Here is an 18304-nt window from a genome sequence, read left to right on the forward strand (position 1 = left end):
TTGCTTCCCCTACTTGTGTGCTTCTCTTGTCCAAGAATTTTGATCCTTCTCTTTTCTCCAATGTTGCTCCCTCTTTGTCCATGTCCATGAGCTTGCTTCCCCTACTTGTGTGCTTCTCTTGTCCACAAATTTTGATCCTTCTCTTTTCTCCAATGTTGCTCCCTCTTTGTCCATGTCTAACCTCTCATCTCCCCCATTGTACAATCTCTCCCACATTCAATCAAGCTTTCATATCTTTGTACAATCTCTCCCCCTTTATCATCAATTTCCATAAAAGGTGTGCTTCTCATTGATGCAAATGTATGCATTTTGGGGTAGATGGTTGAGGCTTGAATCTTGTATTTTTGATGGACATCACTTGTTGGTTGGAATGACACCACTTATAACTTATACCACTTGTATCTTGTGTAGGGCTTCTTGAGATACCACATGTAGGATCTTTGATCTTGATACCAATTTGTGTGACACCTCCCCCTATGTGATAGCATGGGTCATCTATTTGATACACTTGAACTTTTGTAGTTGAGGGATGCATTCTTCATTTGATGATCATTTAAAGTTGAGGATCACTTGTGGAACCATCGTCTACTATGTATAGATACCACTTGTAGGAAGTGAATACCATTTAAAAGAATCTTCTAGTATGGAACCACTTGTTTGATTTATCAATAAAGACCATTTCTTGAACATTTGCTATCTTCATGAGTACCACTTATAGGATATCACTTGTGAGTTGAAACATACAAACTAGATATCCATTTGTATTGTTGTCTTGTGCTTGTACTCTTATCACTATCATGAGCTTCTATGATTGACCTGAACTAAATTGTTTTGCCTAAGCTTCCAAGTCTGGTTTAAACCAATGACAAGCTTCTTCACACCTCTTGCAAGGGTTATCTTTCCAATGTTGTACTTGTCACTTGTTAGCAATCCAAATTAAGTCAAGTACTTGGGTTCACTAGCTCATGAGCTAATTCATGTACTAACCACTAGATCAAGCAATCATTTAAACAATAGTGGTAGGCTATGAATTTAAATATTTCATTTGTTATGCATGATCCTATGAAGCATGTACTATATGCACTAACCGCACACTAGTAAGGGATGAAATGATCATGCACATTACAATGATACCTTTGCTATATTGGAGTAGAGGATAGTCACATAGATTCCAATTCATTACTCCAATAGCAATGTGAAGTCTAATTATAAGCTTGGTGAAGACCAATAGATACCGTTTTGAATTCCATTCTTCACCCATATGAAATGAATACCACTTATGATCAAGTGCATTTTCTTGTTGTGGTTGACTTGCTTTATCTTTTGATCTTTGCTTACATGAGAGTATCAATTTGTGAATACCACTTGAAATATCATGACTAGCTCTCTTTTGGGTGTTGCTTGCTTTTCTTGATCAACCCTTTTGATTTCTTCAACTAAGCATCTCAAATGTTCCTCAGATCACCACTTCCATATTAGCCTTCCAAGTACCACACTTGGTTTACCTACATATAGGCGGCAAGCCCCTACACTAGGGAGAAGTGACCTCTCTCCAAGAACCATTATTAACACTCACTTGAAATAACTTGATTGATTGATCCAAGTGATGGACTTAACTTGATGAGTAACCTTGATTCCTTCTTTAAGTCATTTTCTTTCTTCTTGTTTAAGTCCTTTTCTTTCTACCAAATGATCTCCAATCACAACTTGAACTTAAACTTCATCTTCATCTTGAGTTTGATCTTGATCTTCTAATTTGAGTACCAAAAGTGTGCAAAGTACACTCCTCAATCAGATGGCCTTGTACTCTTTGTTTAACATGCTTCTAGATCATCTCAAAACCAAACTTAGGTACCTTAATCACTTATAAACATGTTTTCAACTTGAGGACCTTTCAATCAAAGTGACTCTAGATCAATCCAATACTTGTCACTTTTCTAGCAGATTCTGTACTCTCCAAAGAAGTAAGCATATCTCTCGAAGTACAAATCCAAATACCACAAAATTTTGGTGGAGATGAGCTTCACTAAGTTATATAGCAGCCATAAAAATTTTAGCTTCATTTGATCTCATATGAACTGCCAAATTTTAATTCTTCCACCACTGCTACATGCTGAAACTGCTGCACTATAGCTGATAAGAACCACTCCAAAACTGAGGCATTCCTTATCCAATTTCCATGAAATTTCTACAGCATCTTATACCATAAGTCTAGAGCATGTATACCAATTTTCAAGCCAATCCAATAAGTTTTGATTTCTCAAATATTGCTAATATCACAACTAGCTCAGATTTTGCAATATAGGACAGATTTCAACAATTGAGCTATACTTCATCAAATATGAATCAAACTTAATACTAACTTATTTGAATACTTCCATAAGACATATATCCATTCAAACCACTTACTAAAAGTCATCTTATGAATTTATCCAACACAAATCAATTCAAACTTGATTACTAATCAATTATCCATTCAATCATCTTATAGCAAGCAACTTTGCATATTTATCCAATTCAATCAACTTATATGCATTCAAATAAAATGATCAACAAGAGATATACCTTGGTTAGCTCATGATCATCCAACTAGGCAAGCTTTAACTTAATTATTTGCAAGTCATCAAATATATCCAATGAATCACCAACAACTTGAAATTTACACTTGTATGTTGTAGCACGTTTGGACTTCATTCAATTTGTCATGGCATTGGGATAATGATCATCACTTAGCAATACTTGGCTCGACTACATGATCAACAAGATGAATATCATTTGAACCAAGCCTTCAATGCCGATGGTACCTACAATCAATCATCCACTTTTTTATGGTACCCAAATAAGTTTGGGTTCTCTCAAGTTAGGAGCAACATACTTAGGCAACACCTTAGTATGAGTAGCGGGATATTTTGCAATTGCAACCAATGAGGTACCATTACCATTCTTTCTAAGCATATCATGATCATCAATTGAAATAGGCTTAGATATTTTACCTAGGGGACATGAATGTGCCATGTGTCCCCTTTCCCGGCATGAGTAGCACTTTCTCTTTGATTGAGCCTTCTCTTCCTTGCTCATGTGGTGCTTCTCATTGCCTTGCCTCTTATGGATTGCTTGAGCCTTCTTCTCAAGCTTGTTAGGACACTTAGAGGCAAAGTGTCCCGTACTTCCACACTTGAAGCACTTGATGTGAGCATAGACTTTCTTCTCATCTTCATTCTTGCTCATCATCTTGGCATCTTGAGTTTGCATTGGATGCCTTGCCTTTCCACCCCTTCTTGTTTTCTTCTTCTTTATCATCAAATTACCACCATCTTCATGGTTGATCTTGATTTGAACTTGGGGTGTCTTCTCTTGCTCAACTTGTGGCTTTGGTTGAGGCTTCACTTGTTCCTTCACCAATTGCTTGGTTGGGCACACTGAGGTAAGATGACCCCAAGTGCGGCACTTGAAGCACTTGACATGCTTAAGCCTCTCTTCTTCTTTTAGCTTCTTGAGCTTCTTGATGTTAGGGAAACCATTTGCAAAGTGTCCCGCTTTATGACACCGGAAGCACATGGTATGAGAGAGCTTTATTTATTGTAGCTTCTTCATCTTTCTTTCTCTCTTCATTTCGCCCTTTGTCATCTTCTTCTTGAAGCCAAGGCCATACTTGTCACCATAATTTCTTTGAATCTTCAACATATGCTCAAAGGTAACTTGAGAGTTGTAGCACCTCTCTAACTTGTTGCTCAATTTCTTCACTTCATTTTTGAGCTCATTATTCTCCTTCAAAAGGTTAGTCTCACAAGACATAGAAGTAGAACAAGCATCTATATGTGAAGAGCATGGCATATCTAATAAATCATCACAAGAGATGGATACATGCTTCTTGCCTACATCACAAGGGTTAGCAACATTTTGCAATTTATCATTTGATCCATGTGATGAGCTCTCATTGTTTTTAAGTTTCTTTGTAAATACTTTAATGAGAGAAGCATGTTGTTCTAATAATTCATCATGAGATGCAAGTAGTGTCTCATGATTCAATTTAAGCTCATCAAGTGAAGATTTATATGCATCAAGTAATTTCTTATGATCTTCACAAGAGCTCTTTAGAAATGAGTTTTCATTTTCTAATTTTAATGTTTTAGCTTTCTCATTTTCTAAAGACATGGACATGCTAGCAAGTCTACTAACAAGCTCATCATATGAATCAACATGATCAACCACATCATCATTTAATACCTTGGTGTCACCTTGTGACATGAGACAATGTGGTGTAGTGGATGGGCTTGTAGTAGCATCATCATGGCTTGAGCATGAACCATCATCACCATCAAGTGTGCATGGGGTAGCATCATCACTTGCAACACTTGTGGCATCATCATCAACCTTGTCAAGTGAACTTGTAGTGGATCGATCATCATCATCATCACTTGACCATGAGGTGGAGCAATCTTTCACAATCACCAAATTGTGGTTATGCTCAACACACTCATGCACCTCCTTCTTTGGTTCATCCTCCTTGAATTTTCCATCATCCCATGTGGAGGAGTCACCGTAAAAGGCTTGGAGTGCTAGCCACATTTCATGAGAACTTTCCAAGTCCCACACACGTCTAAAAATATCATCATGTATAGCACATGTTAGATAATAAAGAGCACGATGATCAAGTTGTAAGCAATCCTCTTGCGCTTGGGTGAGGTTATCCTTATCCAAGGCATCATGAGAAAAACCAACAACAATGATCCACCGTAAAAGCTTCTTGCGCGCTTCGACGGAGACCACCACCAAGCCGTCTAGGAGGTGGCAACCACCAAGAGTAACAAGCACCATCGGCTTGCAACTCGATCACCTAGTACCACTCGATGCAACCTCACGATGCAATCGCACTAGAATCGCTCACTCACACAATCGGATGATCGCTATCAAGTATGTGTGAGATGGAGGGCTCCTAAGCACTCTCAAGCATGGACACAAAGTCCCCCAAGGTGCTCCACTGCAGCCATGGCCGAAGGCCACTTCTATTTATAGCCCCAAGGGCTAAACTAGCCGTTACCCCTTCACTGGGCAAAAATCGGGCCGACCGGACGCTCTGGTCGTGTTGACTGGACGCTGGACCTCAGCGTCCGGTCGCCCGCAGACGGCCACGTGTCCCGATTCCAACGGTCACTTGTCCTGACCGGACGTAGCAGCTTCAACTGACTGGACGCTGGACCCCAGCGTCCGATCATTTCCAGTAAGCTCCCCGAGGCGTATTTCTTCGACCGGACGTGTCCGGTCCACCTTGACCGGACACAGACCAGCGTCCGGTGCAATACCCTCGGTACTGTGCAGACCCGTCAGCTCGACTGGACGCATGCTGCCAGCGTCCAGTGCTTTCAGACCCAGCGTCCGGTCAGTTGACCGACGCCAGTGTCTTCGCGATCAACTCGTTTTCACTTCTAACTTTTTCACCCTTGCTCCAATGTGCTAACCACAAGAATTTGCATCCTGCGCAATAGAAAATAGTCATTCCATTTTCTCGAAAGCGCCGAATCCCAAACCCATCTCAACCCTGCAAACACCACCTCCTTTGTAAATGTGCCAACACCACCAAGTGTACACCACCATGTGTATGTGTGTTAGCTTTTCACAATCATTTCTCAAAGGATGTTAGCCACTCAACTTGCCACGCCACTCGATCCTAGCGACGATGCAAAGATAGATCACTCGAGTGGCACTAGATGACCGATATGCAAACAAGTTTGCCCCTCTTGATAGTACGGCCATCTATCCTAAACCCAGTCATAAACTTCTCTACACACTTATGACCGGTGAAATAAAATGCCCTAGGTTATACCTTTGCCTTGCGCATTCCATTCCATCTCCTCCAATGTCGATGCAACACATGCACCAACACGATCAACAATGATATGATCCACTTCATATCATCACGTGATCATATTGGTTCATCGATCTTGACATTACTTGCTCTTCACCGTTGCCATCGTCCATTGGCGCCAAGTCTTGCTCAAGCTTCACCGCCACGCGGTCCATCACTCCAAAGCCTTCGACTTGCCCTTCACGCTTGCAACCGGTCCATCAAGCCAAGTCTTGTCTTGATCTTCTCCACCTTGATCACATGACTCAATGTCATGTCTCATGTGCATTTAAGCTCCTTCATCATCACATGTGTGAGCTTTGCAACATCTCCAAGCTATTTTCGCCTTCATGGCATATGTTGCTCACACACATGTACCTGTGGACTAATCACCTGTGTATCTCACATAAACACAATTAGTCCACCTAGGTTGTCACTCAATTACCAAAACCAAACAAGGACCTTTCACATTGGTCTTTTATGTCCAACGCTATAGTCCCATGCCTGGGTATGCACGCACGTCATAGTATTTACAACATTATTGTTACCCTATCTATACGTACTCTTTTATGCTCCAACCCAATTTGTAAATACCCTCAGGAGTAAAACCGTCCATATTTTTTTTGGGCGAACTCAATGTCTTCGTGACTTCACTTCGCAAGCTTCATGATGGTGCCACGCATCCTCCAACTCATCCTCCTATTCTTTGAGGCCTATGTCGGTTAAATCCACCACATGGGGTTTTGAGGCTAAATCCACCAAACCGTCCATGCATAGTTCACCAAGGTTTGACGCTTTTGTATTTTTTTCTTGGCTTGACAGACACCATCTTCATCATTCCTAACGTAGACGTGTGTTTGACCTCCGCCAAGTACCACGATTTTATCGTACTCCTTGACTTGGCCTATGCCATCTTCATCGTCCTCTTGTCCTTGTGTCTTCTTTGTGCCCAATGCGAGTTGCCCATGGTCCATCCTCGGCCTTTTGGTCCTTCGGTCGTCCAACCTTTTATGGCCACCTTTCACTACCCTCAGTCGTCCATCGCGCACGGATCACTCGCTTGACCTTCTCAACCATCTACCGATCACCTCGGCACATCGAACACCTACACATTTACAAGCCAACACAATGCCACATGGTAACACACCTCTGCTCCACCCATGAACGGGTAAACACTTTTTTCAACACACCTTCTAGAATTCCCGCTGCCTTCATATTTTTCTCAAACCCATTTTTGGCCATCCAACTATTTTGATCATCCAACAAATTTGGCTTCCTTCTTCATTTTTGGCCATCCTTCTAGAAATAGTATTTGGTACTAGTTTCAAAATTTTCTGATTTAAAATAGATTAGTCATGAATTTTTAAAAAAACTGAGCTAGTTTTTGTTAATTCATATTTTTTCGAAGTTAAAATAAATTAGTCATTTAAAAAAAACTGAGGTAGTTTTTGTTATTTTTAGAAAATACAAAACCACCTTCCGAAAAAGGTGGATGTCCAAATTTTTTCAGCTGGTTAAATAATTTGGATTTTAGAGTTGCATGTCAAAAAAACTCAGAATTATTGAATGGCTAAAAATATAATAGACCGATCCCTTCCTCTTTTTTAAATATATTGTTCTTGTTTATCTTCATCACAGAATTATTGTGGCAACATAGCAGTCCCGGGCTGCAAAATGAAGCCAAAATAACATTCGAAAGAAAAAAGCGAGCCAAGATTATAATGCTGATGCGGGAGCAAATGATTAGGATAGATCGTCAGTGACCACTGGCCAGTGTGAAGCCCGTACGTGCAGCGCTGTCGTTAAGTGTGAAGCGCCGGGGAGCCTCGGCCGGAGGCAGAAAAAGGAAAGGTGCTTGCGGCACGCGGGCGCGCATGAGGCGCATTCACAAGTCACCGTCACGGATGTGGTGGTGGTGCTGCTGCTGCTGGTTCTTCCTCCGGCGGACCGTGTCATCGATCGACAGACCTGGCCTGCAATCTGATGTTCTGGGGCGCTGGTGGTCTAGTGCCTGTCGCTGTAGCCCCCCTCCTCTGTTCTGCTTCCGCGTAGTACTAGCTACAGTAAGTATACCATGCATGCCAGAAAAAAGAGTAGAACGAGGTCGATCTCTTCGATCGTGCATATATGAAAGCTACTTTACTTTACTTTACTACCATGCATTCACATGATGCATTTGTTTGCAATGGGTTGGTAATTTGGTATCTTGGGGGAGGTACATGCACTTGCTAGCTGCAGTTAAACAAAAACCATTCCATCATCAGTAGTAGTTCTTACGTAGGAGTAGTTACTAGTACCCACCACAACTACATACTGTTTGTTTTTCTTCTTCTTCCTCAATCCTCAGCCTGCACTAGCTGCAGCCTGCTCTGTTTGGGGAAACGATAATAATGTGGAAAAGAAGCAAGACAGCTGTGTTGGTAACAGATATTGTTAATGTGGAGGCAGTCGGCTAATGCGCTTCGCCATCAAGCAGACTGCAGCAGCACGAAACTTTGGACTCGTTCGATGCAATTTTAATTTTCTTGGATGCATGGTTCGTCTCTTTGTTTCCTATATACTGCAGTAGTATCTGTATCTCGGCGATGGATGCTTTCGTGGATAAAATGCTGCAAGTGCAAGAATATAATGATGGATGCAATCATCAGGCAACCTCCTTCTTGCATGCTCACTTCACTTGCAGTGCATCTGCACTCTGCAGTTGCATTGGGATTTTGATGTCGGCCCTGTTGGCCCACGGGATCACCGGCTCAGGCGAGTGAACCACTCCACCGATCTTATCGAGCATCCGCTAGTGTTGTCGAGCACCCACTAGCCGTGCCGACCACGAATGAGCGTTGTCCGTCCCACACACTATGGCTGGAGCTAGAAGAAGAAGGGAGAACAGAGCAAGCACGCACAATACAAGACACCAGCGTTGGCCGAAGCCCTGTCTGTGAGATGGCAAATCTAAACTCTCTTTACTGAGTTGCCGTGATAGTCTATTTATACAACTATATCCATCTAGTCTCAGTACAGCCGCCCTGCTGCAACAGTGACTAGATAACATACAGGGTTTACTCTGGACCGGCCACTGCATGTGCCTACAGTGCTGCAGGTGAGCCATGCGGCGCCTGCACCTGCAGCGGCTACAGTATCACTGTAGATGGCCTTTTCGACGCCGCCTTCCCTTGTTATGTTCACACAAGGTAACAGTAGATTAGCTAACAATCTTTTCCTAATCCTACTGCTAACCCTTGTATCCCTACATGCCGATCATCTCCTTCAGCTCCGTGAGTCGAAGTCATCCGAGCGGCTTGGTGAGGACGTCCGCGAGTTGCCGACCAGTTTCGACGAACTCGATGACGATCTACCCTCCATCAACGCAGTCCCTGAGGAAGTGGAACTTCACGTCGATGTGTTTAATCCGGTCGTGCAGAACCAGATTCTTCGCGAGGGCGATGGCGGACTGGTTGTCCACCATCAGTGCTGGTGGGTGAGCTTCCACACTGGTCAGCTCGCCCAGCAGCCGACGTAGCCACACAACTTGGCACGCCGTTGTGGCCGCCGCTACGTACTCTGTCTCGCACGTAGATAGTGCCACCACCTTTTGTTTCAGCGACAGCCATGAGATTGGGGTCGACCCGAGGAAGACGAGCACGCCAGAGGTGCTCTGTCGCCCATCGATGTCCCCTGCCATGTCTGCATCGCTGAACACCGTGAGCTGTAGCCTACTTCCGCCGGTCTTTGAGAAGATGATCCCATGATTCACCGTCCCCTTAACATAGCGCAGTAGCCGCTTCATCACAGTCCAGTGATCCTATCTGGGATCCTCTATGAAGCGACTGACGTAGCCCACGGCGAACGCAATGTCCGACCTCGTGTGGACTAGGTAGCGCAGACCGCCGATGATGCTCCGGTTGAGTGTTGCATCCACCTTCGCCGCGGTACTGGCCTTCATCAGCTTCAGCCGCTCCTCCATCGGAGTCACACATGGCTTGCACTCCACCATGCCGCTCCTCTCCAACAGCTTGGAGGCATACGTGCTCTGACCGAGCGTGATTTCCTCCTTCCCCTATCTCACCTCGATGCCGAGGTAGTAGGAGAGTGCGCCGAGATCGCTCATTCGAAAACGAGCCGACATCTCACGCTTGAAGCTGTTGATGTCCTTCGTGCGCGCGCCGGTGACAATCAAGTCGTCCACATACACGCCGGCGACGAGCTCCTCCTTCCCCCATCGCCGCGTGTAGAGCACGTGCTCGGTTGCGCACCGTTGAAACCCAAACTCGCCCAGCGTGGCGTCAAGCTTGGCGTTCCATGCTCGGAGGGCCTGCCATAGCCCATAGAGCACCTTGCGCAGTCGGAGCACCCTGTGCTCCTCTCACTTGACGGCGAAACCTGGAGGTTGCCTGACGAAGACCGTTTCCGCCAGTTCGCCATTGAGGAAGGCCGGTTTAACATCAAAGTGATGGACGTGACAGTCCTTTGCTGCTGCCAAGGCAAGTAGCAAACGGATCGACTCCATGCACGCTACTAGTGCAAAGACCTCCTCGAAGTCGATGCCCTCGCGCTGAACAAAGCCTCGGGCGACGAGGCGCGCCTTGTGCTTGACAATGGCGCCGAGCTCATCCCTTTTGACCTTGTACACCCACTTCAGGCTGATCGAACGGCATCCTGGAGGTGGATCGACGAGCTGCCAAGTCTCATTTTTCCTCGATCGCCTTCATCTCCTCCAGCATCGCCCGTCACCAGTTTTCATCACGCTCGGCTAGCGCGAACGTGGATGGTTCCTCTGCACTGACGAGTAGTAGCTCTGCGTCGTTGAGCAGCCTGCCCGCTAGACCTGAGGGACCTGTGCCACCGACGATGTCGTCCAGCCTGTGGAACCGCACCTCCTCACCTTCGTGGAAGGCATCCACGAACTCAGTGATGTCACTTGGAGGTGAGACAAACTCGATCGGCGTCAATGGAGTTTCCTGTTCTGCCAGAGTGCTTGGCACAGCACCTTGAGTGCTTGGCGCTACTTCTGGACTGCTCGTCGTAACTCCTGCAGTGTTCGGCCACACTGTAGGAGTGTTCAGCCTCAGTCTTGGAGTGGTCGGCACCACTGCAAGACGTCTTGGCTCCGCCACGAGAGTGCTCGGTACCCATCCTGGAGTGGTCGCCACCACTGTAGAATCTCCTGGCACCACTCCTGGCGTGCTCGGCATCCCTCCAAGAGTGCTCGACCCTCCTCCTGGAGTGCTCGACATCCCTCCCGAAGTGCTCGACACTGCCCCAGGAGTGCTCGGTTCTACCACCGAAGTGTTGGCACTCCTCCCGGAGTGCTCGGCACCTCTTCCCCAGCATCTCCACCACCATGGATGACCAAGTGCTCGACAACAAAGGTGCTGGTGAAGCTGTCAGCTTCCCCTTTGCTCGGATTGCTCTAGTCCCAAGCCGCCTCCTCGTCGAACACAACGTCGCGCGAGACAAGCACTTTGTCTCCTCGTGGGTCGTAGAGCCGGTATGCCTTGGTACCCTCCGCGTAGCCTAGGAACACCATCAGTGTGCTCCTGTCCTCCAGCTTGGTGAGGTTTGGCTTCGTCTTCCTGACGTGGTCGATGCAGCCGAATGTCCAGAGAAAGGATACGCTCGGCTTGCGTCCATACCAAGCTTCGAACGGCGTCTTGCCCGTTAGGGCCTTGGTAGGAGCGCGGTTGAGGATGAACACAGCCGTGGTCACCGCCTCTCCCCAGAATCTTGCCGGCATGCCTTTGGCCTTCATCATGGATCGGGCCATGCCGACCATCGTCTGGTATCGCCTCTCCATCACGCTATTCTGTTGTGGCGAGTACGGCGCAGTGTGGTGTTGCCCCACACTCTGATCCGCGTAGTACGCAGCGAACTCCACCAAAGTGAATTCGTCGCCGCGATCAGTCCTCAGCACGCGGAGCTTCTTGCCGCTCTCGGCCTCCGCGCGCGTCTTGAACTTCTTTATCGCCGCCGCTGCTTCATCCTTGCTCGTCAGGAGTTGCAGCCACATGTAGCAACTGCAATCATCCACGAGCAGGAGGAAGTACCGTCGACCACCGTTTGTAGCAGGCGTGATCGACCCGCAGAGGTCACCGTGGACGAGCTCGAGTGCGTCCTTCGCGCGATACTTGGCCACCTTCGAGAAAGGTAGCCTCCTCTACTTCTCGGCTAGGCAGCTATCACATAACTCGCCTCCGTGCTTGATGTTGGGTAGCCCTCAAACCATCTTCTCCAGCCGACCAAGCGCGTCGAAGCTGAGATGTCCGAACCGGACATGCCACATCCATGGTTCCTCAGAGTGCCTTGCCGCTAGGCACACCGGTTGCTCTACCTTCAGGTCGAGCAGGTACAACCGATTCAGAGACCTCTTCACCTTGGCGAGAAGTCGCTGTTCTCGGTCCCTGATCCTAAGGACTCCGTCCTTGATCAGTACCTCGCTACTGCGCTCATTCAGCTGACCAATGCTGATGATGCTTGAACGCAGCTGCGGGATGTAATATACATCCGTTAGCGCACGGTGCTCTCCGTTCTGGCACCTGAAGATGATGGTGTCGCGCCCTTGGATAGCCACCCTTGAGCCATCACCAAACTTCACCGTACCGGTAACATCGTCGTCGAGCTCGGAGAAGGAAGCCTTGGAGCCCGTCGTGTGGTTACTGGCACCAGAGTCCAGATACCACCGTTGCTCCTGGTCGGCGTCCACACGTCCGAGGTGAACTTAGGCGCGTGGTTCATCGAGGTTGACGGTCTTCAGGGCCTTTCCTGGTCCTTCCACCATCTTTGCCTCTTCCCTCTCCTCGGCCACGATTGTTAGTTAATCTACTGTTACCTTGTGTGAACACAGTAAAGGAAGGCGTCGCCGAAAAGGCCCTCTGCTGTGATACTGTAGCCGCTGCAGGTGCAGGCGCCGCATGGCTCACCTGCAGCACTGTAGGCACATGCAGTGGCCGGCGCAGAGTCAGCCCTGTATGTTATCTAGTCACTGTTGCAGCAGGGCAGTTGTACTGAGACTAGATGAATAGAGTTGTATAAATAGACTACCACGGCAACTCAGTAAAGAGAGTTCAGATTTGCCATCTCACAGACAGGGCTTCGGCCAACGCTGGTGTCTATTGTGCGTGCTTGCTCTGTTCTTCCTTCTTCTTCTAGCTCCAGACATAGTGTGTGGGGACGGACAACGCTTATTCGTGGTCGGCACGGCTAATGGGTGCTCGACAACACTAGCGGGTGCTCGGCAAGATCAACGGAGTGATTCACTCACCTGAACCGGTGATCCTGTATACCAACAGGCCCAGCCACCACGAAACCCGCGAGGGAAATGGGGAATCGATGCTCGATCGATGCCTGCCTGCCATGGCTGCTGCGCTGGCTCGCTTTCCTCAGGTGACTCCGGCTGGTCTCGTTGTCTCCATCCACCGATGGGTCCGTCGCCGTCGCCGTCGCCGGAGCACCGGCACTAGCAGCAGTGAGAATGCGTGTGAGAATTAGTCATGCATATATCATCAGCATCTCTAATGGAGACGGGCGATGGCTAATGATGTGATGAGAGTTCAGATTCCTGGCCTGCTCTCCGGACCTGACGCAGAATTGAGAATGAAAAAGCGCCTTCCTTTTTCCTTCTCTTTTCTAGTCCCGTTTCCCATGCTATACATGTAGTACGTAGGTTATTATGGCCTCTAAGACCAAGCCAATCATGCATGCTTTGTTAATTTCCACTTGGTACGGTATACAGTATACTAGAGGCAGCTCAAGGATGATATAACAAAGTATACTCCATCCATTCCAAATGGTACCCGAGCCGTTCTAGATTTCATAAGTTGTTTTACACAACCAGGAAGTGGTCCTAAATTTTTATAAACCGATACAAGGATAAAAGGGTAAAGTATATTTTTCAACCTTCAAGGCTTCAAGTTACACTCATGTGTTGTGTTGTATGTGTGTGTGGTGTGAGTGTTGTGTTGTATGTGTGTGTGATCTTCTATGTTTTTTGAGAAAAAAAGTTACACGCATGTCTGGTTTTCGAAACTCTTAACTGTACAACTAGGTAACAAACACCCTCTAACTGTTGAAAGTAGAAAAACTTAGTCTTATGACGGGTTTCAAAGGTGGTTTCGATTTTTTAAAAACAATAAAAATCTAGCTTGATATCAAAATATTCATAATTCTTTTATTATAATTAGAAAAATATGAAACCAGCTCCAGATTTCTTCTAAAACTATTATCTATATGCTGATACTCTATTTAGATTTATTTAGCTCTTATTTGTTTTAAGTAAATAATGAACACGATTGCATGCAAAAAAGCAATAGGAATAGAAATAAACAAATTTTAAATTAAATAACTATATAGAGATCATAAACAGGTAGACAACATCTTTAGAAAAAAATCGATACTAGTTTTTTATTTTTATTGCTGATTAAAGATAATTTAGTTATAAATTTTAAGAGATCAAACTAGTTTTTTTTAGTAAATAGAAAACCACCTATAAAACTAGCTAGAGGACTAAATTTATCCAGTTTCAACAGTTAGAGTATGTCTGTTAACTTGTTTTGTAATTCAACATTGAAAATCAGACTAACGTGCAACTTGAAGGTTACTTTACCCATCATATTATAGGCACATAAAATTGAATTAAAAAGTTCGTAAGATTTTATGAATGTAATCTATATATTATTCACAGATGAATTCACAATGAGCGGGCACCGTATTTTGTGGCGGTGCAGGCGGACTCTCATAAAAATTATCACTCTCATGAAAATAGACTATTTCATGGGCGAGATAGTAATTTCCATGTTAGGCTATTAAATACACCCGCAAAAATAGCTAATTTTATTAGATAAGTCATGTAATATATATTTTTGAAAATTTCATGTAATTTATTTTGATAGTGCATTTATTCGATATTCCAGATGCTAGTATATTTTTTTTCTATAAACCTAAGTCAAAATTAGAGCAGTCTTTTTACTTGGAAAAATCTAAATAGAAAGGAGAATATACAAATACGAACGTCGATAGATCTGAATCTATCTGATATCCAGCGGCCCTTGTCAGTCTCAGGATAGTCGTTCATCACGTGTATCTGCAGAACTGCAGACTGCAGAGTCGGTTGGTTCTCGGTTGCAAACAATTCTGTGCTCATCAGTGCAGTAGTCACCATAGTCATCTCATTCAGCTACCCCATACAGTTCAGTTCATTGCTACTGTTAATGAACAAACTAAACAGCCGTATGTGTTTCAGCTTTTATTTCCATCGACTTTTTTTTTCCCCAGAATCATCATCAGACACTTATAACAAAGTTACAAACCAATAACCACTCCGATATTTACCCACAAAAGAATCAATGGAGGTGAGGAAGAGGAAGCAGTAAAACAAGGAAGCAAGCTTATGGTAAACTAGCTAGTGCGCTGCTAGCTGCTACTCCATGACCATACTAAAGCTAGCTACAAAGTATATATAGCAGAGAATGAGGGGGAGACGATGGGCAAGAACTGGAGAAGAAAAATTATTGGCGGGCAAACTGGGACGAAGACAAAGACGCATGGCATGGCTTCAGCCTTCTTCTTCCAGCCCGTCTCGACTCTCGACGACTGTACAGACTTGTTGCTGCTGTTGCCTGTGTTGTGTGTGTGTCATCTACTAATTAATTAACTCGCCGCCCGTCGTCTCCACCGGGCTAGCTAGAAATCCGTCAGGTCAAATCCAAGCGGCCGGCGGACTTGCTTTAATTTCACAGCCCCATTATCTGCGTGTACCACAGGTCGTCGGCGCCGGAGACGCCGGCGGTCCACATGGTGCCGGGGTCGCAGAGGTCCGGGAACCCCATGTCGGCGTACACGCCGCCGCCGCCGCCTGGGAGGCCAGAAGGGACGACCAGCAGAGCCTCGTCGGACCAGCTGCAGGTCCCGGCGCTCGCCAGCTGTGCCGTCGTCGAGTGCGGTGGTTGGCACAGCGTGTCCCACATGGACATGGCAGCGTTGCTGTTGTCGATACCGTAGTAGGAGGCGTCGTTGTTGCTCTCGCCGAAGGCGGCGGAGGCCACGGCCGCCGGCGGCGGCGGCGGGGACACGGCGACGAGCTGCTGCTGCATGCTGTCCGTGGACACGGACGACGACGACACGGCGGTGGTGCAGGACAGCTCGACGTCGTCGACGCGCCACGCGGCGGCCGTGAGGAGCTGCGTCGGCGTCGGCGTCGCGGCGTCTATGACGACGGCGCCGTCTCCGGAGCCGATGCGCTCGAGGAGGCGCGGCATCCAGATGTAGCGCATGAGGTCCTTGAACTGCTGGCTGTTGACGTCGCAGTTGAGCTGCCTGGCGTGCTTCTGCACCCGCGTGCGCCAGTAGTTCTTGATCTCGTTGTCGGTGCGCCCCGGGAGGTGCTGCGCGATCTTGGACCACCGGTTGCCCCACCGGGAGTGCAGCTCCAGGATGAGCAGCTGCTCCTGCGCCGTGATGTTGCCCCGCCGCAGGTCCGGCCGCAGGTAGTTGAGCCACCGCAGGCGGCAGCTCTTCCCCGTCCGCCGGAGCCCTGGAATGAAGAAAGCAAGCACGCAGCTCATTAGTTTGGTTGGTCACTTGGTCGGCCAAGAGCTCCGCTAGCTCGTCGGCAGCGATCGACATGGCAAGCAGAAACAGCGTACATACCTGCGCATCGTGACAGCGCGTTCCAGCGTCCCTCGCCGTGCGCGGCGACGTAATTGACGAGGAGCATGTCCTCCTCCACCGTCCATGGCCCGCGGCGGAGGTCCCCGGCCGCAGCCGCCGCGGAGTCCTCGTCGCTGCTCAGCTCTCGGTGATCACGCGCCGCCATCTTCTTCACTTCGCTAATCGATAGATAGCCCTGTGCAGATGTTATATAGCTTCAGCAAGCTCAACAGCAAGGTAGGTAGCCGATCGAGGATGGGGGAGAGGAGGGAGGGAGTTTGGAGGATTATGGCGAAAAGGGCGGGAGAGGCTAGCTTAGCTTTTATAGAGGAGAACGGGAGGAGCTAGCGAGGAGAGAGATGCATGACGGCTTGGTTGGGTTGTGCTGTTATTGTGACTGCTGGCTGTGTGCCGTGGACTTGGAAAGACGAAGAAGACGGAGGAGGAGGAGGAGGAGAAGAAGAAACGGCCGGCAGGCAGACAGGCACGTGAGCTGTGAGGGAGGCCGGGAGCACGCCGCAACGGTGGAGAAATTGTTTATGCCATCGCAGTCGATTACTCTCCGTTTTTTTTTTCTTGTCCAAAAAAGCCGAAAGCGGAGGCGAGATTAATAACTAAGCTAATCCCATGGCACACGTCAACTTTGACGGGTGATGCCACTGCTTTGCCCTCTCCAATCCATGCATTCATACTGGTTCCCGTCGCCACGGCCCTGCCTGCCTCAACTCAAATCATACCCCCAGTGCCCTACAAATAATCTGGCTATAAGGATCGAACTACATTTGGGATTTCTTGCGTACTGTATATACTCATTCCTAAGACTAAGATTCCGGTTCTGACTGGATATGAGCATATACATCCACTGGTCAATATAATACTGAAAATAGGCACTGTTATCCTATCCTATACGAAGAATATAGTCTATCGAATCCAACGATTAGCTCTCAGTTATTAGCAATCAAGTAAGTCAACCGCTTGAGCAAATGAGCAGAACCTCTGCTCATCAGCCCGAGCAGAAATAGAAGAAAATTCAGATCAACTTGCCAATTCTGTAACCGGAAACATCCACAAATTCAAATCAAATTAGTAAACAAGAGCCGATCGAGGTGTAGTGGTCCAGACAGACGGTTCCCGTTCCACACCGGGAGTCGTTGAAATGCGGGGGTGGGAGGGGAGGGGAGGGGGAGTGCCCTGTTTGTCAAACGCGCGGACTCTGCAGCCAGCAGGCAGCAAGTGCTGTGCTTAGAAAATCTTTCCATTTTGGCGCTGGCTGCTCCGACTCCGAGCCACCGTACCCTGAGCTGGAGGTGGATCCACGGACCATGGTATTGGATCGGGATCGCATCCAACAGGCCGGCCGGCCGGTGTGCACGCAGTGCAGTGCTGTGCTGTGCTGTGCTGCCATTGCCATGGGTCGCCGGCGCCAGCTGCTAGGTTAGTTGTCCCTACTGGTTCTCAGTCTCAGGCTAGATCGTCGAGCTGGTGTGTGACGATGCGTGTCAATCAGTATGAAACGTCCACACGGACGTCTGATTGCTTGGCTGCAAATGTCAAAATATTCCCTCAACCATCATGCGTATACGTACTGATGAGGAGATATATACTCCCTTTGTCCTATATTATCCGTCGTTTCAAGTTTTCGTGCCACAAGTTTGACTCAATTTGTAGAAAATACGTATAATATTTATATTTCCAAATAAATTTATTAAAAAACTAGATTCAAAGATCTTTTCAATGATACTAATTATGTACCATAAATATTAATATTTTGTAATATATATTTTATCAAAGTTATTTCTCGAGAAGCGAAAGCGACAGATA

General features: G+C 47.0%; 1 protein-coding gene across 1 annotated transcript; it reads right to left on the reverse strand.

The window, feature by feature from the left end:
* Positions 1–15067: 15067 nt before the first annotated feature.
* Positions 15068–16942, reverse strand: LOC136552953 (transcription factor MYB2-like). Its single transcript, XM_066544529.1, has 2 exons — positions 16484–16942; positions 15068–16367 (listed from the first exon to the last, which is right to left on the reverse strand). The coding sequence occupies exons 1-2, from the start codon at positions 16647–16649 to the stop codon at positions 15568–15570; spliced, it is 966 nt and encodes a 321-aa protein (XP_066400626.1). The 5' UTR covers positions 16650–16942; the 3' UTR covers positions 15068–15567.
* Between the last annotated feature and the right edge of the window lie 1362 nt (positions 16943–18304).

Source organism: Miscanthus floridulus, chromosome 4, assembly GCF_019320115.1.
Source record: "Miscanthus floridulus cultivar M001 chromosome 4, ASM1932011v1, whole genome shotgun sequence".
In the NCBI taxonomy this organism is placed as follows: Eukaryota; Viridiplantae; Streptophyta; class Magnoliopsida; order Poales; family Poaceae; genus Miscanthus; species Miscanthus floridulus.

Bases quoted from the DNA above. Each gene is read 5' to 3' on its own strand.
- LOC136552953 (XM_066544529.1), bottom strand. From the start codon at position 16,649: ATGGCGGCGCGTGATCACCGAGAGCTGAGCAGCGACGAGGACTCCGCG. The intron at 16,368-16,483 runs GTATGTACGCTG...TCTTCATTCCAG, and splicing joins CGCGCTGTCACGATGCGCAG to GGCTCCGGCGGACGGGGAAG.